Raw genomic sequence first — 27,500 nt, 5'->3', positions numbered from 1 at the left:
AACACTATAAGAATCAATTTGAGAACTTTTTCACCCGCTGTGCACTCAACAACCACAGTCAGCTACCCCAGTCAGCTAGCCCAGTCAGCTAGCCCAGTCAGCTACCCCAGTCAGCTAGCCCAGTCAGCTAGCCCAGTCAGCTAGCCCAGTCAGCTAGCCCAGTCAGCAACCCCAGTCAGCTAGCCCAGTCAGCTAGCCCAGTCAGCTACCCAGTCAGCTACCCCAGTCAGCTAGCCCAGTCAGCTAGCCCAGTCAGCTAGCCCAGTCAGCTACCCCAGTCAGCTACCCCAGTCAGCTAGCCCAGTCAGCTACCCCAGTCAGCTAGCCCAGTCAGCTAGCCCAGTCAGCTACCCAGTCAGCTACCCCAGTCAGCTACCCCAGTCAGCTACCCCAGTCAGCTACCCCAGTCAGCTACCCCAGTCAGCTACCCCAGTCAGCTAGCCCAGTCAGCTACCCAGTCAGCTAGCCCAGTCAGCTACCCCAGTCAGCTACCCCAGTCAGCTACCCCAGTCAGCTACCCCAGTCAGCTACCCCAGTCAGCTACCCCAGTCAGCTACCCCAGTCAGCTACCCCAGTCATCTACCCCAATCAGCTACCCCAGTCAGCTAGCCCAGTCAGCTACCCCAGTCAGCTAGCCCAGTCAGCTACCCAGTCAGCTAGCCCAGTCAGCTAGCCCAGTCAGCTAGCCCAGTCAGCTAGCCCAGTCAGCTAGCCCAGTCAGCTAGCCCAGTCAGCTAGCCCAGTCAGCTACCACAGTCAACAACCAGTCAACAACCCCAGTCAACAACCACAGTCAACAACCATAATGAACATTGTAGTGAGACAGTCAGAGGACTGGAGATGGAGAGACCGAAGGAGATGGAGAGACCGTGGGGGATGGAGAGAACGCGGGGGATGGATAGACCGCGGGGGATGGAGAGACCGCGGGGATGGAGAGACCGCGGGGATGGAGAGACCGCGGGGGATGGAGAGACCGCGGGGGATGGAGAGACCGCGGGGGATGGAGAGAGAGACAAAAAGAAAGCATGGTAGAGGAGAATTGAGGCCGAAAGGCAGCAACCCAAACCTCTTCAGCCAACAGAATAAAGACATTTAAACTGTCAAGTCAACTGGCTTTAAGCAGCACTCCTACATGTGAGCTGCAAAACAAACTGTTCTAAGAGTCAGAAATCAGAATGTGGTTTTATTACGATCCCAGTATTGTCTGAATCAGAATATAAGGAGGAACATCTCCTTTCTTAAGGGGCAAGCCCAACTTCTTCAGTCTCCTGATGTTGAAGAGGCGCTGTTGCGCCTTCTTCACCATGCTGTCTGAACGTGTGTGTGTGTGTGTGTGTGTGTGTGTGTGTGTGTGTGTGTGTGTGTGTGTGTGTGTGTGTGTGTGTGTGTGTGTGTGTGTGTGTGTGAGTGAGTGAGTGAGTGAGAATGTGTGGGTTTTTCATGTGAATGTGTGTGGAGAGCACAGGCCAGGCCCAGTTAATGTTGTCCAGTAGATGTTGACCTCCCACCCTCTCTCCTCCCTCTCGCCTCCCTCTCTCTATAGCTCCTCCCTCTCCCTATAGCTCCTCCCTCCTCAGCTCTTCCCTCTCCCCTCCCTCATAGCTCCTCTCTCCTCCCTCTATAGCTCCTCCCTCCCCATCGCTCCCTCTATAGTTCCTCCCTGCCCCTTCATCCCTCCCTCCATAGCTCCTCCCTACCTAACTCCTCCCCCCATAGCTCCTCCCTCCTCATCCGTAGCCCCCCCCCCCCCATCATCACTCTCTAGGGAGAGTTCTGACTCAATCAACACTGTATCTCTCTCCTATCCACACCAGACTGCACACACCATGCTAAGGGTTGATGGAGAGGGTGGAATGGAAGACTGTAGTTTCTAGACTGGTGGACAGATGAATTCAGGAGGTGAACTGTATCTCTCTCCTATCCACACCAGACTGCACACACCATGCTAAGGGTTGATGGAGAGGGTGGAATGGAAGACTGTAGTTTCTAGACTGGTGGACAGATGAATTCAGGAGGTGAACTGCATCTCTCTCCTATCCACACCAGACTGCACACACCATGCTAAGGGTTGATGGAGAGGGTGGAATGGAAGACTGTGGTTTCTAGACTGGTGGACAGATGAATTCAGGAGGTGAACTGCATCTCTCTCCTATCCACACCAGACTGCACACACCATGCTAAGGGTTGATGGAGAGGGTGGAATGGAAGACTGTGGTTTCTAGACTGGTGGACAGATGAATTCAGGAGGTGAACTGTATCTCTCTCCTATCCACACCAGACTGCACACACCATGCTAAGGGTTGATGGAGAGGGTGGAATGGAAGACTGTAGTTTCTAGACTGGTGGACAGATGAATTCAGGAGGTGAACTGCATCTCTCTCCTATCCACACCAGACTGCACACACCATGCTAAGGGTTGATGGAGAGGGTGGAATGGAAGACTGTGGTTTCTAGACTGGTGGACAGATGAATTCAGGAGGTGAACTGTATCTCTCTCCTATCCACACCAGACTGCACACACCATGCTAAGGGTTGATGGAGAGGGTGGAATGGAAGACTGTAGTTTCTAGACTGGTGGACAGATGAATTCAGGAGGTGAACTGCATCTCTCTCCTATCCACACCAGACTGCACACACCATGCTAAGGGTTGATGGAGAGGGTGGAATGGAAGACTGTGGTTTCTAGAGTGGTGGACAGATGAATTCAGGAGGTGAATTGAAATTCAAATGACCCATATATTATTACGATATCATTTTTTCACACAATGAAGCTCATCCTGTTGTTCTCTATGATTTCTAGTGTGTCAAAAGTCTTGATGGAGAAAACAGGGTGAAAAGGGAATTGGAGAGGGAATCTGTTGACAGGAAGTTGCCATGTCACGTCCTCCAAATCGGAGGCTATGCTACATGACTGCTTTGCTAGCGCTGACTGCAATATGTTCCGGGACTCCGCCGATAGCGTCAATGAGCTAATCACCTCCACTGCCGGCTTCATTAGGAAATGCATTGTGGACGTTGTCCCCACACTGAAGGTTCTCTGCTTCCCCAATCAAAAGCCCTGGATTAACACAGAGTTTAAAAGATAAGTTTAAAGATAGGGCTACCACACACAGGGCTACCGCACACAGGGCTACCGCACACAGGGCTACCGCACACAGGGCTACCGCAGCCACCCCGAGGCTATGTCTGAGGACACAAACAAGTACCAGAAGTCCTGCTACGAAGTCTGCAGAGCCATCAAACAATCAAAAGGACAAAACACTGTAGGAACAAGCTGAAATCCTATTATACAAGCTCTGATGCCCTCTGCATGTGGTAGGGGCTACAGTCCATTACGGATTACAAAGGAAGACCCAGACGTGATCTGCCCAACGATGCCTCTACCAGATCAACTCAATGGATTTTATGCACGCATCGACAAAAACAACAGCGAGCCATGCACGAGGGCCCCCGCCAGCCCAGAGGACTGGGTGGTCCCGCTCTCCGAGGCAAATGTGAGCAAGGTCTTTAAAATCAGGTCAACACTCAAGGCTGCGGGGTCAGACGGTATTCCAGGGCATGTTCTCAGAGCATGCTCAGAACAGCTGGCAGCCACATTCACAGTTCTATTCAACCTCTCCTTGCCCCGGTCTGTAATCGTCACATCTCATACTAACCACCATCATTCCTGTTCTCAAGTACTTTAAGGCTGCCTGCCACAATGACTACAGCCCTGTAGCACTCACATCTGTAATCAGGAAGTACTCTAAGGCTGCCTGCCACAATGACTACAGCCCTGTAGCACTCACATCTGTAATCAGGAAGTACTTTGAAGGGACGGTTATGGCACATATCAACTCCATCATCCCAGACCCACTCCAATTTACATACGGCCCCAAACAGATCCATACACGACACAATCTCAATTGCACTCCACACTGCCCTCACCTACCTAGATAAGAGGAACACCTATGTGAGATCGCTATTCATTGCCTACAGCTCAGAGTTCAACACCATAGTCCCCTCCAAGCTTGGGACCTGTGGACTGAACACCTCCCTCTGCAACTGGATCCTGGACTCCCTGATGGGCCGACCCCAGGTGGTGAGGGTAGGCAACATCACCTCCGCCAAAATGATCTTCAACAAGGGGGGCCCCACAGGGGTGTGTGCTTAGTTCAACTCAAACACTATAATCAAGTTAGCTGACAACACAATGGTGGTAGGCTTGACCACTGGCGACAATGAGACAGCCTACAGGGAGGAGGTCAGTGACTTGGCATTGTGTTACCAGGACAACAACCTCTCCCTCAACGTCAGTAGGGACGAGGAGCTGATTGTGGACTCCAGAAGGTGGTGGGTGGGGGTAGTGGAGCGGGTCGAGAGCTTTAAGTTCCTTGGTTTCCAAATCGCTAAGGACTTAAAATGGCCCACCCACCCACACAACAGAGCCTCTTCCCCCTCAGGGGCCTGAACAGATTTGGCATGGGCCCTCAAATTCTACAGCTGCACCATTGAGAGCATCTTGACTGGCTGCATCAGTGCTTGGTATTGCAACTGCACCGCCCTCGGTCACATGGTTCTGCAGAGTGTGGGGCCGACAGCCAAGTACATCACTGGGGCCGAGCTCCCTGACATCCAGGACCTCTATACCAGATGGTGTGAAAGGAAGGCCTGGAAAATTGTTAAAGACTCCAGCCACCTAAGCCATAGATTGTTCTCTCTGCTTCCGCAAAGCAACAGAACCAAAGCATCAAGTCTGACACCAACAGGCTCCTAAACAGCTTCAATCCCCAAGCCATAAGACTGCTAAATAGCTAACAAAATGGCTACACAGACTTTCTGACTCTGCACACACACAGGAGTCTACAAACTCACTCACATTCCAACAAGCACACACTTAATTTGCTCACACACATTCATACTGACTTTACACACACTTCCACACAATCATCATATACACTGCTGCTACTCTGTTTATCATATATCCTAGTCACCTTACCCCTATACATATCTACCTCTATCACTCCAGTATCCCTTCACATTGTAAATATGGTAAACACTGACCCAGGAACTGACCCTGTATATAGCTACTGACCCTGGAACTGTCCCTGTATATACAGTGGGGCAAAAAAGTATTTAGTCAGCCACCAATTGTGCAAGTTCTCCCACTTAAAAAGATGAGGCCTGTAATTTTCATCATAGGTACACTTCAACTATGACAGACAAAATCTAGAAAATCACATTGTAGGATTTTTAATTAATTTATTTGCAAATTATGGTAGAAAATAAGTATTTGGTCACCTACTTTCTGGATTTTTTTTTCTCATTTTGTTTGTCATAGTTGAAGTGTACCTATGATGAAATATTTCAAACTACTTTTTTATTGGCAAGATTAGCAAACGTAGGCATAACATGCCAGTAACAAATGCTGACGCTACACATCCAAGTATATATGAGAGCCAACCAATCAGCCTGTGACCAACCCTTAGTAAACGTTGGGAAAAAATTATGTTTGACCAGATACAATGCTATTTCACAGTAAAAAAAATGACAACAGCCTTTCAGCATGCTTATAGGGAAGGCTATTCAACAAGCTTACACAAAGAACTGATGATTGGCTGAGAAAAAAATGATGATAAAAAGATTCTGGGGGCTGTTTTGATAAACTTCAGTGCAGCTTTTGACATTATGATCATTATCTGCTGCTGGAGAAAGCTTGTTTATGGCTTTACACCCCACTGCTATATTGTGGATAAAGAGTTATGTTAACAGAACACAGAGGGTGTTCTTTTAATGGAAGCCTCTCAAACATAATCCAGGTAGAATCAGGAATTCCCCAGGGCAGCTGTCTAGGCCAGTTGCTTTTTTGAATCTTTACAAACAACATGGCTATGAGTAAAGCCCTTGTGTCTATGTATGTGGATGACTCAACACTATACACGTCAGCTACTACAGTGATTGAAATGACTGCAACACATAACAAAGAGCTGCAGTTAGTTTTAGAATGGGTGGCAAGGAATAAATTAGTCCTAAATATTTTAACAAAAAAATAAAAGCATTGTATTTGGGACAAATCATTCACTAAACCCTAAACCTCAACCAAATCTTGTAATAAATAATTTGGAAATTGAGTAAGTTGACTGTCATGGTCAAAACATATTGATACAACAGGTGCTAAGATGGGGAGAAATCTGTCCATAGTAAAGCGCTACTCTACGTTCTTAACAACACTATGAACAAGGCAGGTCCTACAGGCCCTAGTTGTCACACCTGGACTACTGTTCAGTCGTGTGGCCAGGTGCCACAAAGAGGGACTTAGGAAACTTGCAATTGGCTCAGAACAGAACGGCTGGCCTTTAGATGTACACAGAGAGCTAACATTAACAACATGCATGTCAATCTCTCCTGGCTCGAGTGGAGGAGAGATTGACCTCATCACTACTTGTTTTTGGAAAAGGTGTTGACAAACTGAATGTACCAAGCGGTCTGTCTAAACTACTGGCACACAGCTCAAACACCCATCCATACCCAACAAGACATGCCACCAGAGGTCACTTCACAGTCCCCAAGTCCAGAACAGACTATGGGAGGTGCACAGTACTGCATAGAGCCATGGCTACATGGAACTCTATTCCACATCAGGTAACTGATACAATCAGTAGAATCAGATAAAAATACACAGTGGGGACTGTGAGGCAACAAACATAGGCACTATACACACACGTACACATGGATTTAGAGTTGTAGATATGTGCTAGTGGAGTATGGGCCTGAGGGAAAAACACTTAGTGTGTTGCTGTTAATTCAGTAACAAATGTATTTTAATGTTTTTGAAATTGTATAACTGCCTTAATGACATTATGAAGGGAAGAGTAGCTGCTGCCTTGGCTGCTGCTAATGGGGATCCATAATAAATAGCTGCTTTGCTGTTAAAATACCTCTGGGCAGCTGTCCCTATTCTGACATATCGATCACAGAACCCAGAAAATGATGATACATGCACCTATTTGAACTAACAAAGGAATGGCTTATTCTAATATCACTCTACTTCCTAGTGCTGCTGCTGCTTGGATGAGTAATATCTCTCTCATACACACACACACACAACACACACACACACAAATCACACACACACACAACACAGAAATGGGTTTGAAAGCACACATCCATCAGGCCAAATGCTTCAGTGGTCACGCCGTTTAGAGAGAGATCTAGAGCACCAAACGATTTCCCCTGCAGAGTTGTACTGTGTAAACGCTGACACACAACACACGAAACAAACATGAATGTGTTGTACAGTACACACACCTGAAAATGCAGACACACACATGCACAACACGCACACACATATTCATGCATGTATTCATGGTCCCAGCTGAGGAGGACAGCGGTAGACTTTGATGTATAGCGTTCTGAGATGAGCATGATGATGAAAGCCACGGTCCGTGTGTCTTCTCTCTGACCGCCGTGACACCCCCCACCACACACACACACACACACCTCAACCCCCTGTAACACACACACACACCTCAACCCCCTGTAACACACACACACACAGAGCAGTAAATATACATGTCATTGGCCCAGCGCAATTATCAGGCAAAATGAGATCCGTAATTACAGGGCTTGGGAAATTAAAGCAGAGTTCTTGTTAGTGGAACGCTTTGCTTTGCTGCTCAACAAGTAGAAGAGACAAAGAGATTAATGAAAGAGAGGGACAGCAGGAGCGATGTGTGTATTCATGGAACTGGGAGATTGTCTCGTTCTAGATTTGGTTTTGGAGAATCGAGGCCAAATGTCCTCGTCTGTCCTCCCAAACAGAGGTGAGTTATGTGTGTTTGAAAAAATGAGAGAGAGAGAGAGACAAAGAGAGAGACTCCATCAGATGAGAGAGAGAGAGAGGAGAGATTCAGACAAGAGAGACAGAAGAACAGAGAGAGACAGAGAAAACAGAGATACAAAAGATGAGAGACAGAGAAAGACAGAGAGAGAGACAGATCGATCAGAGAGAGAGAAGACAGAAGAGAGAGAGAGACAGAGAGAGACCCTGCTAGACAGAGAGAGACAGAGAGAGACAGAGAGAGACAGATGAGAGACAGAGAGAGAGAGAGAGACAAGAGAGAAACAGAGAGAGGACCCTTGAGAGAGAGAGACAGAGAGAGAGAGAGAGAGCCAGAGATGTGACAGAGAAACAGAGATAAGAGAGAGACTAGAGAGACAGAGAGAGACAGAGAGAGAGAGAGAGACAAGAGAGCTGAGAGAGAGAGAGAGAGAGAGAGAGAGAGAGATAAATTAGTCCTAGGGGAGACATGAACAAAAGGTAGTCTAGTAAACTGGTTCAGTAACACACAATCATTTCCCAGCTAATTTCACCCTCTCAGTGAGCCCCAGACTCCCAGCAGTCCCATGGCAACGTGGCACAGCGTGTCCATGAGTTGCAGCACTCCTGCTCTCCCCCGAACACACCTCCAGCTACAGCAATAAATAATTTGGAAATTGAGTAAGTTGACTGATCAATGATCCACTTAAAAGAGCCAGTTGTCACACCTGTGTGTGTTCAGTCTAAATCAGGTACAGAGACATTTTCAAATGAAGAGGGATACAGATGATGATAACCGGGGACCTTTGATCTCATGCAAATTAATACAAAAATATTTAAACCATAACTACTACTTTAGGCCTGGAGAGTTAACTACTACTGTGGACCTGGCTAGTCAAGGTGTTGACAAACTGAATAGGCCTGGCTGTCATAAGACTACTGCTCAAACACCTGGCCATAGTCATAATTGCTACTGTAGGCCTGGCTAGTCATAACTGCTAGAAGGCCTGGCTAGTCATAACTGCTACTGTAGGCCTGGCTAGTCATAACTCTACTGAGGCCTGGCTAGTCATAATTACTACTGTAGGCCTGGCTAGTCATAACAAACTGTAGGCCTGGCTAGTCATAACACTACTGTAGGCCTGGCTAGTCATAACTACTACTGTAGGCCTGGCTAGTCATAACTACTACTGTAGGCCACAGTGGGGACTGTGAGGCAGCAAACAGGCACTGGCTAGTCGTAACTACTACTGTAGGCCTGGCTAGTCATAATTACTACTGTAGGCCTGGCTAGTCATAACTAAACTTTAGGTTTGGCTATTGTCATAACTACCCATGACATAGGCCTGGAAGTCAGAACTACTACTGTAGGCCTGTCTAGTCCATAACTACTACTGTAGGCCTGGCTAGTCATAACTACTACTGTGGGCCTGGCTAGTCATAACTACTACTGTAGGCCTGGCTAGTCATAATTACTACTGTAGGCCTGGCTAGTCATAATTGCTACTGTAGGCCTGGCTAGTCATAATTGCTACTGTAGGCCTGGCTAGTCATAACTACTACTGTAGGCCTGGCTAGTCATAACTACTACTGTAGGTCTGGCTAGTCATAATTACTACTGTAGGCCTGGCTAGTCATAATTGCTACTGTAGGCCTGGCTAGTCATAACTACAACTGTAGGCCTGGCTAGTCATAATTACTACTGTAGGCCTGGCTAGTCATAATTGCTACTGCAGATAATAAATAGCTGCTTTGCAAAATACCTCTGATGTCCCTATTCCTGACTGGCTAGTCATAACTACTACTGTAGGCCTGGCTAGTCATAACTACTACTGTAGGCCTGGCTAGTCATAACTACTACTGTAGGCCTGGCTAGTCATAACTACTACTGTAGGCCTGGCTTGTCATAACTACTACTGTAGGCCTGTCTAGTCATAATTACTACTGTAGGCCTGGCTAGTCATAATTGCTACTGTAGGCCTGGCTAGTCATAACTACTACTGTAGGCCTGGCTAGTCATAACTACTACTGTAGGCCTGGCTAGTCATAACTACTACTGTAGGCCTGGCTAGTCATAATTACTACTGTAGGCCTGGCTAGTCATAACTACTACTGTAGGCCTGGCTAGTCATAACTACTACTGGTACTGTAGGTCCCAGCCGGGGCTCTCCGCTCCTCTTCCCTCATCACCTCTCCTCTTCCCCCATCACCTCTTCCCCCACTCACCTCTCCTCTTCCCCCATCACCTCTCCTCTCCTTCCTCATCACCTCTCCTCTTCCCCCATCACCTCTCCTCTCCTTTCCTCAACCTCTCCTCTTCCCCATCACCTCTTCCCCCATCACCTCTCCGCCTCTTCCCCATCACCTCTCCGCTCCTCTTCCCCCATAACTCCGCTCCTCTTCCCTCATCACCTCTTCCCTGGCCTCCCCTCTTCCCCCATCACAGGGAGAGAAATCAACCCCCATCACAGAGTGACCTTTCCTCATCACCTCTCCTCAGAGGACATCAGAGACAAAGAGATTAATCACCTCTTCCCCATCACCTCTTCCCCATCACCTCTTCCCCCATCACCTCTCCGACTCCTCTTCCCTCATCACCTCTTCCCTCATCACCTCTCCTCTTCCCCCATCACCTCTTCCCCATCACCTCTTCCCCATCACCTCTCCGACAGAGAGAGACAGAGAGAGACCTCTCCGGCTTCCCTCATCACCTCTTCCCTCATCACCTCTCCTCTTCCCCCATCACCTCTTCCCCATCACCTCTTCCCCCAGACACCTCTCCGCTCCTCTTCCCCATCACCTCTCCGAGAGAGACAGAGAGAGAGATCACCTCTCCGAGAGAGAGAGAGATCAGAGAGAGATCACCTCTCCTCTTCCCCATCACCTCTTCCCCATCACCTCTTCCCCATCACCTCTCCGAGAGAGAGACCCATCACCTCCGCTCCTCTTCCCCATCACCTCTCCGAGAGAGACAGAGAGACCCCATCACCTCTCCGAGAGAGAGAGATCACCTAGAGAGATCACCTCTCCTCTTCCCCCATCACCTCTTCCCCATCACCTCTTCCCCATCACCTCTCCGAGAGAGAGAGAGAGAGATCACCTCTCCGAGAGAGAGAGATCACCTCTTAGAACCTAGTCTAGTCCTGGTTCCCCATCACACTACTTCCCCATCAGCTCCTTTCCCCCATCACCTCTTCCCCAGGCCTGGTCCCCCATCACCTCTCTACTGCGTCTTCCCCCATCACCGTGGCCGCTGTCTTCCCCATCAGCACTCCTGCTCTCCCCCAACACACCTCCAGCTACAGCAATATCAATGATCCACTTAAAAGAGCCCCGTTGGTGTTCCCTGTGTGTGTCTAAATCATACAGAGACATTTTCAAATGAAGAGGGATCCAGATGATGATAACCCATCACCTTTGATCTCATACAAATTAATACAAAAATATTTAAACCATAACTACTACTGTAGGCCTGGCTTCCCCCATCACTACTTCCTGTGGACCTGGCTTCCCCATCACCTCTCCTGTCCTGGCTAGTCATCACCTACTCCTGTCCTGGCTAGTCATCACCTACTTCCCTCATCACCTAACTCTTCCCCCCTGGCTAGTCATAACTACTTCCCCCATCACCTGGCTCTCATAACTACTACTGTCCTCTTCCCCCATCACCTCTCCTCTCCTTTCCTCATAACCTACTCCTGTTCCCCCTATCATAACTACTACTCTCCTTTCCTCATCACCTCTTCCCCCATCACCTGGCTTCCCCATAACCTACTCCTGTCCTGGCTTCATAACTACTACTGTAGGCCTGGCTAGTCATCACCTACTACTGTCACCCTGGCTCCCCATAATTCTACCCCAGACCTCTAGTCATCACCTTGTAGGCCTGGCTAGTCATAATTACTACTTCCCCCATCATAACTACTACTGTCCTGGCTAGTCATAACTACTACTGTAGGCCTGGCTAGTCATAACTACTACTGTAGGCCTGGCTAGTCATAACTACTACTGTCCTTCCCTCATCACCTACTCCTTTCCTGGCTATCATAACTACTACTGTCCTGGCTAGTCATCACCTCTACTTTCCTGGCCTCATCACCTAACTACTACTTTCCTCTATCACCTACTCCTGTAGGCCTGGCTAGTCATCACCTACTACTGTAGGCCTGGCTAGTCATCACCTCTACTCTAGGCCTTTCCTCATCACCTCTACTGTCCTTCCCTCATCACCTCTACTGTTCCCCTGGCTAGTCATAACTACTTTCCTGGCTAGTCATAACTACCTCTCCTGTCTTCATAACCTACTTCCTCATCACCTACTCCCTCTCCTTTCCTCATCACCTCTATTTGGTTCCTCATCAAAACCCTCCTCTTGTCTTCTCATCTCCCTCCATATCACCTCTCCCCCTAGTTCTCATCACCTCTCCGCTCTCTTGAGGGACGGCATCACCTCTCCTCTTTCCTCATCACCTCCCAGTCCCCCATCACCTCTCCCTGGCCCAATCCCCCACCCTCCTCCCTTTCTCATCACCAATCCCTAACCCATCACCTCTCCTCTCCTTTCCCATCACCATCACCTCCTCTCCTTTCCTCATCACCTCCCCTCTTCCCACACCTTCCCATTCCCATCACCTCTCCTCTTCCCCCATCACCTCTCCTCTCCTCTTCCCCATCACCTCTTCCCCCATCACCTCTCCCCCATCACTCTTCCCCCATCACCTCTCTTCCCCCATCACCTCTCCCCCATCACCTCTTCCCCCATCACCTCTTCCCCCATCACCTCCCCCATCACCTCTTCCCCCATCACCTCTCCTCTCCCCCATCACCTCTCCTCTTCCCCCATCACCTCTCCTCTCCCCCCATCACCTCTCCTTTCCCCATCACCTCTCCTCTTCCCCCATCACCTCTCCTCTCCTTTCCTCATCTCTCCTCTTCCCCCATCACCTCTCCTCCCCCCATCACCTCTCCTCTCCTTTTCCCCATCACCTCTCTTCCCCCATCACCTCTCCTCTCCTTTCCCCATCACCGCTTCCCCCATCACCTCTCCTCTTCCCCCATCTCCTCTCCTCTCCTCTCCCCCCATCACCTCTCCTCTTCCCCCATCACCTCTCCTCTTTCCCCCTCATCACCTCTCCTCTCCTCTCCTCTCCTCTCCTCTCCTCTCCTCTCCTCTCCTCTCCTCTCCTCATCACCTATCCTCTCCTTTCCTCATCACCTCTCCTCTTCCTCATCACCTCTTCTCCCCATCACCTCTCCTCTCTCCTCATCACCTCTCCTCTTCCCCCATCCCTCTCCTCTCCTTTCCTCATCACCTCATCTGCTCTTCATCACCTCCTCTCCAAGTCCTTGGTCTGCTAGAATGGAGGGTGGTGCTAGCCGCTAGCCTGAGAGCTCCCGCTACCTCTCTCTCGCTGTCGGGGGAGAGCGGCGAAGGACGAGGGAGAAAATAGTTTGAGTGATGCCTTCGCCTTGGTGACTAATGAACAGTTCAGCCCGGGTCAACCCATTACAACTGGAAGCGTTTAATTATTAATTACACCCAATCTATACTCTGTAAAGGACAAGCTTGGTATGTTTAATGTGTGGTTGGGGTGTGTCGGGTTGGGCTCTCTCCTTCCATTGTGTTATTAGCGCGTGTCAGCGAGGAGCTGAAGAGGAGAATGGAGACAGAAAGGTCCCTTGTTTTAGGGGGTGAAATGGGGTGCTGCGTGCACACACCCACACTGAAGACAAACTATACTGAACAAAAATATAAACACAACACGTAAAGTGTTGGTCCCATGTTTCATGAGTTGAAATAAAAGATCAGACATTTTCCATACGCACAAAAAAGCTTATTTCTCTTAATTTTGTGTACAAATGTGTATATCCCTGTTAGTGAGCATTTCTCCTTTATCCAAGATAATCCATCCACCTGACAGGTGTGGAATATCAAGAAGCATGATCATTACACAGGTGCACCTTCTGCTGGGGACATTAAGGCCATTCTAAAATGGGCAGTTTTGTCACATAACAATGCCACAGATGTCTCAAGCATTGAGGCAGTACGCAATTAGCATGCTGACTGCAGGAATGTCCACCAGAGCTGTTGCCATAGAACTTAATGTTCATTTCTCTACCATAAGCCGCCTTCAATATAACTTTAGATCATTTGACAGTACGTCCATCAGACCTCACACACACGTGTAACCACGCCAACCCAGGGCCTCCACATCCAAACTGTCAGAAACAGGGAAGCTCATCTGCGTACTTCGTCGACCTCACCAGGGTCTTAACCTGACTGCAGTACCACGTCGTAACCTATTTCACAAAATATCCTCGCTGTTGAAATATATAATTCTAGAAAGGATTGATACACAGCGCTACATGTAGACTGAGGGGTACACTGCCCTTGACCCTGGTGTGTGTGTGTGTGTGTGTGTGTGTGTGTGTGTGTGTGTGTGTGTGTGTGTGTGTGTGTGTGTGTGTGTGTGTGTGTGTGTGTGTGTGTGTGTGTGTGTGTGTGTGTGTGTGTGTGTGTGTGTGTGTGTGTGTGTGTGTGTGTGTAGGACAGGGAAGTGTGTCAAGGTTCTGGGAACATGTGTTGCTAAGAGTCAGAGGTCAAGGTTAATGCTACATATTGGATGGTCTGACACTCTCTGTGCTCCGTAGACTGGTCATGCTACATTACCTCTGCCAGGTGTGTGTGTGTGTATGTGTGTGTGTGTGTGTGCGTGTGTGCGCGTGTGTGTGTGTGTGTATATTAAAGCACTTGAGTGAGAACATCTGAGTGTGTCTCTATATTCACCTTATGTAGCCTGGCAACAAGGGCGCTGCCATATTTGTTGCGATCAACATTCAGCACATTGACACACAAGCAAACCCAGGGAGGAGATGTGGTTAAATATGAATTACAATTGTCAAACTATTAAATATAGAAACCATTTCAACAGGGCACCATTGAAAAAGATGCCCGGCTGAAATGGGATTCCCTGTATAAATAAAGGTTTAATAAAAATGGTGTGTTTTCACATAGTATAAGCACTACGAAGCTAAAGTTGCCCTGTTAGCATTCCTATAGACTTAACATGGTGGGCTAGCTAGTTAGGTATGTGCAGAGTCCTGCTTTTTGGTCCAGTTCTGGAGGCCCTGTGTTTTAACTGCTACTTCCACTAGAGTGTTGCTGCAGGTAGAAAATCCTAGGAAATGTTCTGTAATTGACCCAATGTCTCCAATCCAATCAACCGTGTCTATTTTTGTCACGCGTGCGTTTCGAGGGATAACTATTTAGTCGTGATTCAACAGCGCTCTTTGCTGCACGTTGATGTTCTCTAACGGGGGTCATCGGAAGTTATACAACGGGTCCATTTAGGGGCTGATGTTCTCTAACGGGGGTCATCGGAAGTTATACAACGGGTCCATTTAGGGGCTGATGTTCTCTAACGGGGGTCATCGGAAGTTATACAACGGGTCCATTTAGGGGCTGATGTTCTCTAACGGGGGTCATCGGAAGTTATACAACGGGTCCATTTAGGGGCTGATGTTCTCTAACGGGGTCATCGGATTTAGTTAACGGGGTCACAACGGGTCCATTTAGGGGCTGATGTTCTCTAACGGGGGTCATCGGAAGTTATACAACGGGTCCATTTAGGGGCAGTTAAATGGCAGGAAAGGAAACCAAGCATAAACGTATAAAGAAAATAACAGGGAATTGAAGATCAGAGTATTGACTGAAATAACAGTGTGTCAAACACTCCGCTGGGATGCTCGTTTCAAATGTCAATAATATATGGTGTAAAACCTGCTACCTTAAGAGTACAAAATAAAATGCACAATAGACCCACCATCAGAAACAAAGTAACAAAAAAGCTTGTAAAAGAGATCTGGCTGAAGAAGTAACAGCTGTTTGGGCTGATACAATGTAGTAAGCTTCCTCCCAGTATCTTCTATCCCTGGCCTGTGTGTGAGAAACTAGAAATAGAAATCATTTTAAAACAACTAAAACTACATAAAAAAACAATCAATTCAGGTCTGAAAACCAACTGAAACTAAACTTCAAATAAAATCAAAATCAGAAAACAAATATAAATAAAACTAAAACTATAATAACCTTTGAGAATGACTTGAGGCAGCAGTGTGTGTATCAATGTGTGTGGGTCTATCAATGTCTGTGTGTGTGATCTGCCTGTGTGTGTGTCTATCAGTGTGTGTGTGTGTGTGTGTGTGTGTGTGTGTGTGTGTGTGTGTGTGTGTGTGTGTGTGTGTCTATCAATGTCTGTGTGTGTATCAATGTGTGTGGGTCTATCAATGTCTGTGTGTGTGATCTGCCTGTGTGTGTGTCTATCAGTGTGTGTGTGTGTGCCTATCAATGTGTATGTATCAATATGTGTGTGTGTGTGTGTGTCTATCAATGTGTGTGTATAGAATGGTCCAGTAGTACGTGTATGTCTATCTGTGTGTGTATACGTGCATCTGTGATCTGACTGTGTGTGTGTGTCTGTGTGTCTACAGAGCCGCTCAGGGTGGGTGCAGCCTGAGAGAGTGTGTGTGTGTGTGTGTGTGTGTGTGTGTGTGTGTGTGTGTGTGTGTGTGTGTGTGTGTGTGTGTGTGTGTGTGTGTGTGTGTGTGTGTGTGTGTGTGTGTGTGTGTGTGTGTGTGTGTGTGGAATGGCCCAAGGCGGTTGTGTGTGTGGGGCGGAGGGGGGTGAGCGAGCGCGAGCGAAGCCGTCTGAGCACTGTGCTTCATTAGGAAACAAAATATAAGCTTTCCACACCATTAGGACTTTAGGAGAGAAAGCACATAAGACGCCGACTCACCTCATCAACGATGCATTGCAGTAACTGGAGAGGCTTGAATGGGGAGACAGAGAGAGAGGAGATGGTAGAAGAAGAAAACTAAGTATTAGTCTACATGAGACGTTACGACAGAGAGGTGGCAGATGAAATCACTAATGTAATAAAAAGGTATTTACATTAATCAAATGCACCGAACTCCGGCACAGCCATCGCCTCCTGACTGTTTCTATTATTCTATAATAGCATCTAATCTAATACAGGCAGTTAAGGCTGTATCATTTCAATGCAAAAAAAAAAAAAAAAAAAAAAACGCAATTTGTGGGACGTTTGAAATGAGGGATCTACTGGAGAGTGAAACAGTGCCGGGAGTGAGACACAGTCTTCCCCTACGAAAAATACATCAAATCTCACCATTAAAGATCCTTGGTTTTTCTGAATCTGTAAAGGCAGACGAAGACAAGAAGAAGAAGAGAGAGAGAGAGAGAGGCAATATGTAATTAGCATGTCATAATCAAAAGCACACACTTGGACACATTATGATCACTGGGAGAATATGATGGCTTCCCCGGTGGGCATGTGGTAACACCATTTACATAGTAATACACAAAATACCCAAACGTTAATAGTCTGCTCTCATTTGGGGAGGTGGAAGAGATTCAGCATTGTTCATTTCATCTTCCCTGCTACCCCCTCCAGGTTGTCTAAAGATGCAGGGTTGTAGAATGAATTGTTCATTTCATCTTCCCTGCTACCCCCTCCAGGTTGTCTAAAGATGCAGGGTTGTAGAATGAATTGTTCATTTCATCCAGGTTGTCTAAAGATGCAGGGTTGTAGAATGAATTGTTCATTTCATCTTCCCTGCTACCCCCTCCAGGTTGTCTAAAGATGCAGGGTTGTAGAATGAATTGTTCATTTCATCTTCCCTGCTACCCCCTCCAGGTTGTCTAAAGATGCAGGGTTGTAGAATGAATTGTTCATTTCATCTTCCCTGCTACCCCCTCCAGGTTGTCTAAAGATGCAGGGTTGTAGAATGAATTGTGCATAATGTAGATTTCAAATAGGAATCTGCAGGCTGAGCAAACAGTTCCACTCAAACAGATACAAATAATTCAATGTTGTTAAAAAATAAAAAATAAAAAGTTAAGAGGCTAACATGGGGCTGTGGTCGCCCACTAAAACTAACAATTATCCAGTCATCTCTGGTGAGACACTACCAAATGACAAGGGCTCAGTATAGACTATTCTGTCTTCATCCATCACCACTCCACAGAAAACAAACAGCTTCCAACACAAAGTATGTGAAAGTCCAATGACCTGAAATGCCGGCTTTGTTCATCAACAGTTTCAATTATTTTACTTCAGATATATATATATTTAAAAATAAAAAAAACAGGCTTTGAAGTTTCTTTTATGGCCGAAAAGCTCAACAAACAACACAAGAAATGGAGTTGTAGTCAGACAGGGAGAAGGTTTTTAATGCATAGATAACAAGAGACCCCAAGGTCTTCTGCTTTGAGCTAGATGGCCCATTATGTTTAGTCAATTAATTGCTTGTTTCGTAGGCTCTTTTGATAATGCGTTAGAACTCTTATTGATTCATTCTCTGAATTAACTGACAGCTTTGGACTCGTGGTAAATCTCAAGAGGCCCTTCATGGCCTCTACACCTATTTTGACTGATTCAGACATACGTTATGGGCGACTACAGAAAACAAATTCATTCAGAAATAATTACTAAACAAAATTGCAAGCTGCTCAGGGGTTGAAATTGGATTGTGGAAGGAAAACTTATTTGAGTTGTATTTTGTCAAGCGTTTGTTCGTTCCGTACACGGTCATGTGATCTGGCGTCAACAAAGTGAGGCGTAACAATGCCGTCCCATCTTTCCATTTAACATAGTCATTGAACGATATAACTTGATGGTCTAATTTACACATCACAACGTGGTATATATTTGTCCTGGGGGTAATCAGCGCTTCACATGATGATTACAGTCTAACAACACATTAACCTTTCAATGAGTCCCTTGTTGTTTCTGATAGCGAGTTGGTTTGAAAATGACGACTACTGTGGACAACAAACTGGAGATTGAATCCTGCAGAGGAAAACAACAGTGTTCTGTGTTTCACTTTCAGGTTAAAACAACTCTAATCATGAACAATAACCCCAAACAGGAGTAGAGGCAAAAATATGGATTTTTTAAATGTCTTGGTTTCAAAATGGACTCCAATACTTCTGAGGGAACAACATTTCAGAGGCAATGGATGGACACTCGAGGTCAACTCAATGAAACTCCCTCGTTTCATCACAGTCATCAATCACAACAGAATAGACAGACTTGGTTATAAGCAATGGTATTCCTACTCAGTCATCTCAGTCATCATGTAGAAGCTGTTCTCTCAGAGCTTCAGCACAGTCTACAGACAGGGAGACAATGGTATTCCTACTCAGTCATCTCAGTTATCATGTAGAAGCTGTTCTCTCAGAGCTTCAGCACAGTCTACAGACAGGGAGACAATGGTATTCCTACTCAGTCATCATGTAGAAGTTGTTCTCTCAGAGCTTCAGCACAGTCTACAGACAGGGAGACAATGGTATTCCTACTCAGTCATCATGTAGAAGCTGTTCTCACAGTCTACAGACAGGGAGACAATGGTATTCCTACTCAGTCATCATGTAGAAGCTGTTCTCTCAGTCTACAGACAGGGAGACAATGGTATTCCTACTCAGTCATCATGTAGAAGCTGTTCTCTCAGTCTAGACTTCAGTCATCAGTCTGTTCTCTCAGTCTACAGGGAGACAATGGTATTCCTACTCAGTCATCATGTAGAAGCTGTTCTCTCAGTCTACAGACAGGGAGACAATGGTATTCCTACTCAGTCATCATGTAGAAGCTGTTCTCTCAGTCTACAGACAGGGAGACAATGGTATCCAATTTGTAAGTCGCTCTGGAAGAGCGTCTGCGCTAAATGACTTAAATGTAAATGTAATGTATTCCTACTCAGTCATCATGTAGAAGCTGTTCTCTCAGTCTACAGACAGGGAGACAATGGTATTCCTACTCAGTCATCATGTAGAAGCTGTTCTCTCAGTCTACAGACAGGGAGACAATGGTATTCCTACTCAGTCATCATGTAGAAGCTGTTCTCTCAGTCTACAGAAAGGGAGACAATGGTATTCCTACTCAGTCATCATGTAGAAGCTGTTCTCTCAGTCTACAGAAAGGGAGACAGTACTGTATTGAAACACTCAATACTTCCATTGGTCTCCCATTTCTATAGATGTTAACAGCTGTGTTGATCTGAAAGGCAGATGTTCCAGGGTTGAGGGGAGCAAATAGCTGGAGCATCAAAAAGTACAAAACGTTCACAGACAGGGGTGAATGTGGCCTCTGCATAAAGCATTCAACATGTTTGGAAAATGTGATACTTCATCATATGAAAGTCCCCGCGTCACAACGCAATATGGGGATATTGTCAAAAGAGAGTCGACATTACTCAATACTTGGGAGTGCAATCACTGATCTGTTAAATCCCTCTATAGTTTGACATTTTTATGTGATCCCTTCATAACAACACCATCAAACATATTTGAACTACTTCCTGTTCTTCTTCTTCTTCTTCTTCTTCTGCAGAACAATTTAAAATGGAGATGAGGAAAAGGGCCCAAATCAATCAGGGGGGCGCTGCCCCGGCGGCTGTATACACATCACATCCAGTCTGCTGTCTTCAAAGACTTTCAGAGCCGTGAGAAAACTCCATTAACTCCTCACAACGAATGCAAATGGATCACAACATGGGGTGAGGAGGAATTAAAGAGGCCGTCTCTAATCAATGACAAACACAGGATGAAAACGCCATGGCGTGTGTTCTGTTATCGCCACCTCCGCCCCCACTGTTACTGTTAACCCATACTCCAGGCAACTCGTATAGTACACACACACACACACACACACACACACACACACACACACACACACACACACACACACACACACACACACACACACACACACACACACACACACACACACACACACACACACACACACACAGGGTCCTGTAGCTCAGTTGGTAGAGCATGGCGCTTGTAACGCCAGGGTAAACACTTCGATCCCCATTCCACCCATACGTAGAATGTATGCACACATGACTGTAAGTCGCTTTGGATAAAAGCGTCTGCTAAATGGCATATATATATTTTTTTTTCACACACACACACACACACACACACACACACACACACACACACACACCACACACACACACACACACACACACACACACACACACACACACACACACACACACACACACACACACACACACACACACACACACACACACCTCAAAATGGAAAGGGTGAGTACAGAGGCCCCTTACAGCGTTACAACAGCTCTTTCCAAAAACAAAAAGCACCCCTCTGCCCTTCAAATCCACCCAAAACACTGACCCCATTCTCCCCAAACCACCTATCCTGAGCAAATCTCAGGTGCTTACAATTGATTCCATTCTCTCTATTTGTGTTGCTGCCACAGTCGGGTGGACCGTGGAGGGTGATAGCACAGGGGGCTTCTGCGCAGACAGCTGACAAGCCTGGGCCCGAGGACGTTCGCCGACTGCGCCTGGCGAGATGAAGCCGAGCGGCGCTCGGCCGCCACTCTACCCGTTCTACCAGGGCTCTGCTACAGCCTGCAGGTGAACTGTCTGTAACGCCATATGGAGCAGGGAAAATTAACAGAGAGATGAGGAGAGCACTGGCAGCGGGAGATCTCCCTGGCGCACACACTGTCTCTTGGTGTAGCTTTAAATTCCATATGTAGGGAAGATAGAAGGGGAGTGAGAGAGAGAGAGAGAGAGAGAGAGAGAGAGAGAGAGAGAGAGAGAGAGAGAGAGAGAGAGAGAGAGAGAGAGAGACAGAGAGAGAGACAGAGAGAGAGAGAGAGAGAGAGAGAGAGAGAGAGAGACAGAGAGAGAGAGAGAGAGAGAGAGAGAGAGAGAGAGAGAGAGACAGAGAGAGAGAGACAGACAGACAGAGAGAGAGACAGTGAAAGACAGGGAGAGAGAGGAAGAATAAATAAATTAATAGGGTGTGAAAACATTCAACGCTCCACCACAACGCCTATGGCTCCATTTGTAAAGAACAAGTTTGTCTTTTTTCTTCCTCTGCTAATTTATGAATCAGGTTCTGGTGGAAGTATACTGGCAGACAGACAGACTGTTATAGATTGGATTCAATACATTGGAGATATTAAAGTGTTACCAGAGGTCTCATGCCTATTAAAAAGAAACATGAAGATGCTGTGAATGACGCTCCCTTCCATACAAAATGGTGGATATGTAAATACCAGAGAAGAACAGACAAGCCCACATCTCTCTGCTTCTTATTCAAAAACCGTGTGTGTGTGTGTGTGTGTGTGTGTGTGTGTGTGTGTGTGTGTGTGTGTGTGTGTGTGTGTGTGTGTGTGTGTGTGTGTGTGTGAGACTGTGAGGCATTCATTATTGTATGTAATCATACATTGGCGATTAACACGATAATGGCCACGTTAATAGACACTGCTGAAGATAAGAGTGGCAGCACTCCGAAATGAGACCTGCCCGAGGCCACACACACAATAACCATGGAGACCTCATGTACGTCATCACAGCAGGATGAACACAGGGGGCACAAACACACGTTTGACTGGTCGCCTCAAAACAAGTTGAGTATTTCCCATGTCTCCAGGACTAGTATTAACAAAACTGATTCACTATGCAGCTTAATCACTGTGTAGAGGACGTATATCTTCTTAATTATTCTCTTGAAGACATCCATGTATTGCAAAGCCCCTACAGAAACACATCTAGGGATAACTATCACAACTCCCCTAATTCACAGGTCTTACTCTGCGTACTAAACATCATAAACAATGCCACAGACCCGAGACAATTCCTCTTCTGGACATGCAGCTACGGTACCTTATAGCTACTGAATAGATTCACAACCATGATACACTTGGCATCCTATCCCAGTTTCAGTCCGTCAGTGCTATGGTCTCCCTCCAGTCTTATTTGGGTGTTCCAGGCCATCCACAGGCCGACGGTCATGGAAGCCGTGAGTAATGTTCATTAGATTGGTTCGCAGCATGCCTGTTGGGTTAATTAGCATTGGGAAACAAAGTGGGCACCAGCGCAGAGCTTGGACTAATGGTACTAGCGCTCTGCTCCAGCCCACTGGGCTGCTTTAAAATCAGCCTCCACGGAGTTTACATTTCACAGGAAACTGTGTACCTTATGAGTCACATATTAAAAAGGGCAGTGCATCGACATTTGACTTAAATATATATATATATATATCTATCTTGTTCTTGAGCATGAGAAATGTAAGAGGAAGTGGTGTTGACGATTAAAAAGTCACAACGTTATTGCCTTAGCAGCGGTTGATGGATTGGGACATCGAGACATGGACCTGAAAAGTGTATTGTAGAACTTAATGTCCCTTAAAAAACATGCCAATATGCAGTTGCTTCATCCATTTTTGGACTTTAAATGAATGATATGTACTGACTGATTGTTGGAGAATATAACCTAGAAATGTCTCATGAGCTTAGTTCAACTGTCGTTCCCCATCTGATCCCAACATAAGCTTGTTTTGCTCCAATGTTTGTAAATAAACACGATAAAACCTCACAACATCATTAAAACTATCATTTTTGATAGGTCAGTCTTTAAATTCACAGACAGAGTTATGGATGTAACAGTGGTTAGATTTCTCTTGCCCCAATTCATCAGCTATTTACAGAAAGAGGTGCGAGGTAAACGCTTTGTTATGGTTTCAGCTGCTGATTGATGCTTTCTTTACATTTGACATGTTAGTCATTTAGCAGACGCTCTTATCCAGAGAGACTTACATGTTAGTCATTTAGCAGACACTCTTATCCAGAGAGACTTACATGTTAGTCATTTAGCAGACACTCTTATCCAGAGAGACTTACATGTTAGTCATTTAGCAGACACTCTTATCCAGAGAGACTTACATGTTAGTCATTTAGCAGACACTCTTATCCAGAGAGACTTACATGTTAGTCATTTAGCAGACACTCTTATCCAGAGAGACATGTTAGTCATTTAGTCTTATCCAGTCATTTAGTCATTTAGAGACACTCTTATCCAGAGAGACTTACATGTTAGTCATTTAGCAGACACTCTTATCCAGAGAGACTTACATGTTAGTCATTTAGCAGACACTATCCAGAGAGACTTACATGTTAGTCATTTAGCAGCTCTTATCCAGAGAGACTTACATGTTAGTCATTTAGCAGACACTCTTATCCAGAGAGACTTACATGTTAGTCATTTAGCAGACACTCTTATCCAGAGAGACTTACATGTTAGTCATTTAGCAGACACTCTTATCCAGAGAGACTTACATGTTAGTCATTTAGCAGACACTCTTATCCAGAGAGACTTACATGTTAGTCATTTAGCAGACGCTCTTATCCAGAGAGACTTACATGTTAGTCATTTAGCAGACACTCTTATCCAGAGAGACTTACATGTTAGTCATTTAGCAGACACTCTTATCCAGAGAGACTTACATGTTAGTCATTTAGCATGAGAGACTTACATGTTAGTCATTTAGCAGACACTCTTATCCAGAGAGACTTACATGTTAGTCATTTAGCAGACACTCTTATCCAGAGAGACTTACATGTTAGTCATTTAGCAGACAGACTTACATGTTAGTCATTTAGCAGACGCTCTTATCCAGAGAGACTTACATGTTAGTCATTTAGTCAGACGCTCTTATCCAGAGAGACTTACATGTTAGTCATTTAGCAGACACTCTTATCCAGAGAGACTTACATGTTAGTCATTTAGCAGACACTCTTATCCAGAGAGACTTACATGTTAGTCATTTAGCAGACACTCTTATCCAGAGAGACTTACATGTTAGTCATTTAGCAGACGCTCTTATCCAGAGAGACTTACATGTTAGTCATTTAGCAGACGCTCTTATCCAGAGAGACTTACATGTTAGTCATTTAGCAGACGCTCTTATCCAGAGAGACTTACATGTTAGTCATTTAGCAGACACTTACATGTTATCATTTAGCAGACAGAGAGACTTACATGTTAGTCATTTAGCAGACGCTCTTATCCAGAGAGACTTACATGTTAGTCATTTAGCAGACGCTCTTATCCAGAGAGACTTACAGACACTCTTATCCAGAGAGACTGTTAGTCATTTAGCAGACACTCTTATCCAGAGAGACTTACATGTTAGTCATTTTATCCAGAGAGACTTACATGTTAGTCATTTAGCAGACACTCTTATCCAGAGACTTACATGTTAGTCATTTAGCAGACACTCTTATCCAGAGAGACTTACATGTTAGTCATTTAGCAGACACTCTTATCCAGAGAGACTTACATGTTAGTCATTTAGCAGACACTCTTATCCAGAGAGACTTACATGTTAGTCATTTAGCAGACACTCTTATCCAGAGACTTACATGTTAGTCATTTAGCAGACACTCTTATCCAGAGAGACTTACATGTTAGTCATTTAGCAGACACTCTTATCCAGAGAGACTTACATGTTAGTCATTTAGCAGACACTCTTATCCAGAGAGACTTACATGTTAGTCATTTAGCAGACACTCTTATCCAGAGAGACTTACATGTTAGTCATTTAGCAGACACTCTTATCCAGAGACTTACATGTTAGTCATTTAGCAGACGCTCTTATCACTCTTATCCAGAGAGACTTACATGTTAGTCATTTAGCAGACGCTCTTATCCAGAGAGACTTACATGTTAGTCATTTAGCAGACTTATCCAGAGAGACTTACTTTATCCAGAGAGACTTACATGTTAGTCATTTAGCAGACGCTCTTATCCAGAGAGACTTACATGTTAGTCATTTAGCAGACGCTCTTATCCAGAGAGACTTACATGTTAGTCATTTAGCAGACACTCTTATCCAGAGAGACTTACATGTTAGTCATTTAGCAGACGCTCTTATCATTTAGCAGACACTCGATCCAGAGAGACTTACATGTTAGTCATTTAGCAGACACTCTTATCCAGAGAGACTTACATGTTAGTCATTTAGCAGACACTCTTATCCAGAGAGACTTACATGTTAGTCATTTAGCAGACACTCTTATCCAGAGAGACTTACATGTTAGTCATTTAGCAGACACTCTTATCCAGAGAGACTTACATGTTAGTCATTTATTTTTTATTTTTTAAATTTTACCTTTATTTAACCAGGCAAGTCAGTTAAGAACATATTCTTATTTTCAATGACGGCCTGGGAACAGTGGGTTAACTGCCTGTTCAGGGGCAGAACGACAGATTTGTACCATGTCAGCTCGGGGGTTTGAACTAGCAACCTTCCGGTTACTAGTCCAACGCTCTAACCACTAGGCTACGCTGCCGCCCCAGACACTCTTATCCAGAGAGACTTACATTAGTGAGTTCAGACATTTTCATACTTTTGTTGTTGTACTGGTCCCCTGTGGGAATCGAACCCACACCCTGGCGGTACAAGCGCCTGGCTCTGCCAACTGAGAAACACGGGACCCTCTATGTAGAAAGGACACACATGTATTATTTTTAGGTATTTGGGACAATAATTGAGGTACCCGACTCCAGCCCATTCCTTTCACAAAACAATGCTCTTTAAAACCTACATTGCATTATTTTATGGTTGCTTGGAGGTTTATAGAAAGTTCTACATACTCAGTAGCCATTTTGTCTTGTCATTCCATTTTCCTCTCAGAAGAATGAATAATGGAAAGTAAGTCGGAGTAGATGAAGCACACAATGGATAAAGTAGATGTCACAAAGCCAGGTGACCTTTCAGAAAGGTCACTCTTGATCAAGTGAGAAGACCTTTTGGTCCAGTGACACATCATAAACAACACTCAAAGAATCCACTCAATAACCACCATTACAGCCACCATCCACATGGCTTTCCAAGATGGCCGCCGTGCAGCCAGTCAGGCGAGGTAACCAAGTTCAGCATGCTCAGAGGAGGATTATGGCACTAAGCCCTCATTTGGGCCTAATTAAAGAGCTGATGGGATTCAGCAGACCTCTTCTGTGGCTCAGCAATTACTTTTGAAGATGAGTAGGATTGTAGGAGTAGGGTCAACATGGAGAATGGATAAGAGTCACTACGGGACCACCAGTGACATCACAAACAGAATTAAGTGAGTGAGAAAGACCCTATGAGCATATGTTGTCATGACACCCTACTGTGTGGCTTCTACATAGCTAAACATGAAGCCATGTGAATGGAATGTAGTGAGGAAGGGACTCACCTGTGGATAGGGGAAAGCGCCCAGTGCCAACTGTAGAAAGAGAAAAACACGACAATAAGGGTGACGGCAAAGGCTGGGAAAATAATAAACAGGCCTACCGGGACTATCAATAGCTCTGTTACAGAGGCCTCCTGACTGGTACAGTGGTCTAAGGCTCTGCGTCTCAGTGCTAGCTGTGGTCTAAGGCTCTGCGTCTCAGTGCTAGCTGTGGTCTAAGGCTCTGCGTCTCAGTGCTAGCTGTGGTCTAAGGCTCTGCGTCTCAGTGCTAGCTGTGGTCTAAGGCTCTGCGTCTCAGTGCTAGCTGTGGTCTAAGGCTCTGCGTCTCAGTGCTAGCTGTGGTCTAAGGCTCTGCGTCTCAGTGCTAGCTGTGGTCTAAGGCTCTGCGTCTCAGTGCTAGCTGTGGTCTAAGGCTCTGCGTCTCAGTGCTAGCTGTGGTCTAAGGCTCTGCGTCTCAGTGCTAGCTGTGGTCTAAGGCTCTGCGTCTCAGTGCTAGCTGTGGTCTAAGGCTCTGCGTCTCAGTGCTAGCTGTGCCACTAGAGTTTCTGGGTTCGAGTCCAGGCTCTGTCGCAGCCGGCCGCGGTCGGGAGACACATGGGGCGGGGTGGTGCACATTTGGC

At 45.9% G+C, this 27,500-nt stretch overlaps 1 protein-coding gene across 2 annotated transcripts in view; it reads right to left on the bottom strand.

The window, feature by feature from the left end:
- Window positions 1-27,500, bottom strand: part of map2k5 (mitogen-activated protein kinase kinase 5) — a gene marked incomplete at its 5' end in the record, with an annotated part of 129,606 nt that overhangs the window by 29,325 nt on the left and 72,781 nt on the right. For both annotated transcript variants that reach the window (XM_046336348.1, XM_046336349.1), the window contains 3 exon segments: window positions 16,594-16,626; window positions 16,984-17,010; window positions 26,884-26,913. In XM_046336348.1, the coding sequence (XP_046192304.1) occupies window positions 16,594-16,626; window positions 16,984-17,010; window positions 26,884-26,913 (90 nt within the window).

This window comes from Oncorhynchus gorbuscha, unplaced genomic scaffold (assembly GCF_021184085.1).
Source record: "Oncorhynchus gorbuscha isolate QuinsamMale2020 ecotype Even-year unplaced genomic scaffold, OgorEven_v1.0 Un_scaffold_1028, whole genome shotgun sequence".
In the NCBI taxonomy this organism is placed as follows: Eukaryota; Metazoa; Chordata; class Actinopteri; order Salmoniformes; family Salmonidae; genus Oncorhynchus; species Oncorhynchus gorbuscha.
The sequence above is the reverse complement of the archived record's forward strand: the minus strand, read 5'-3'. Positions and strand labels throughout refer to the sequence as shown.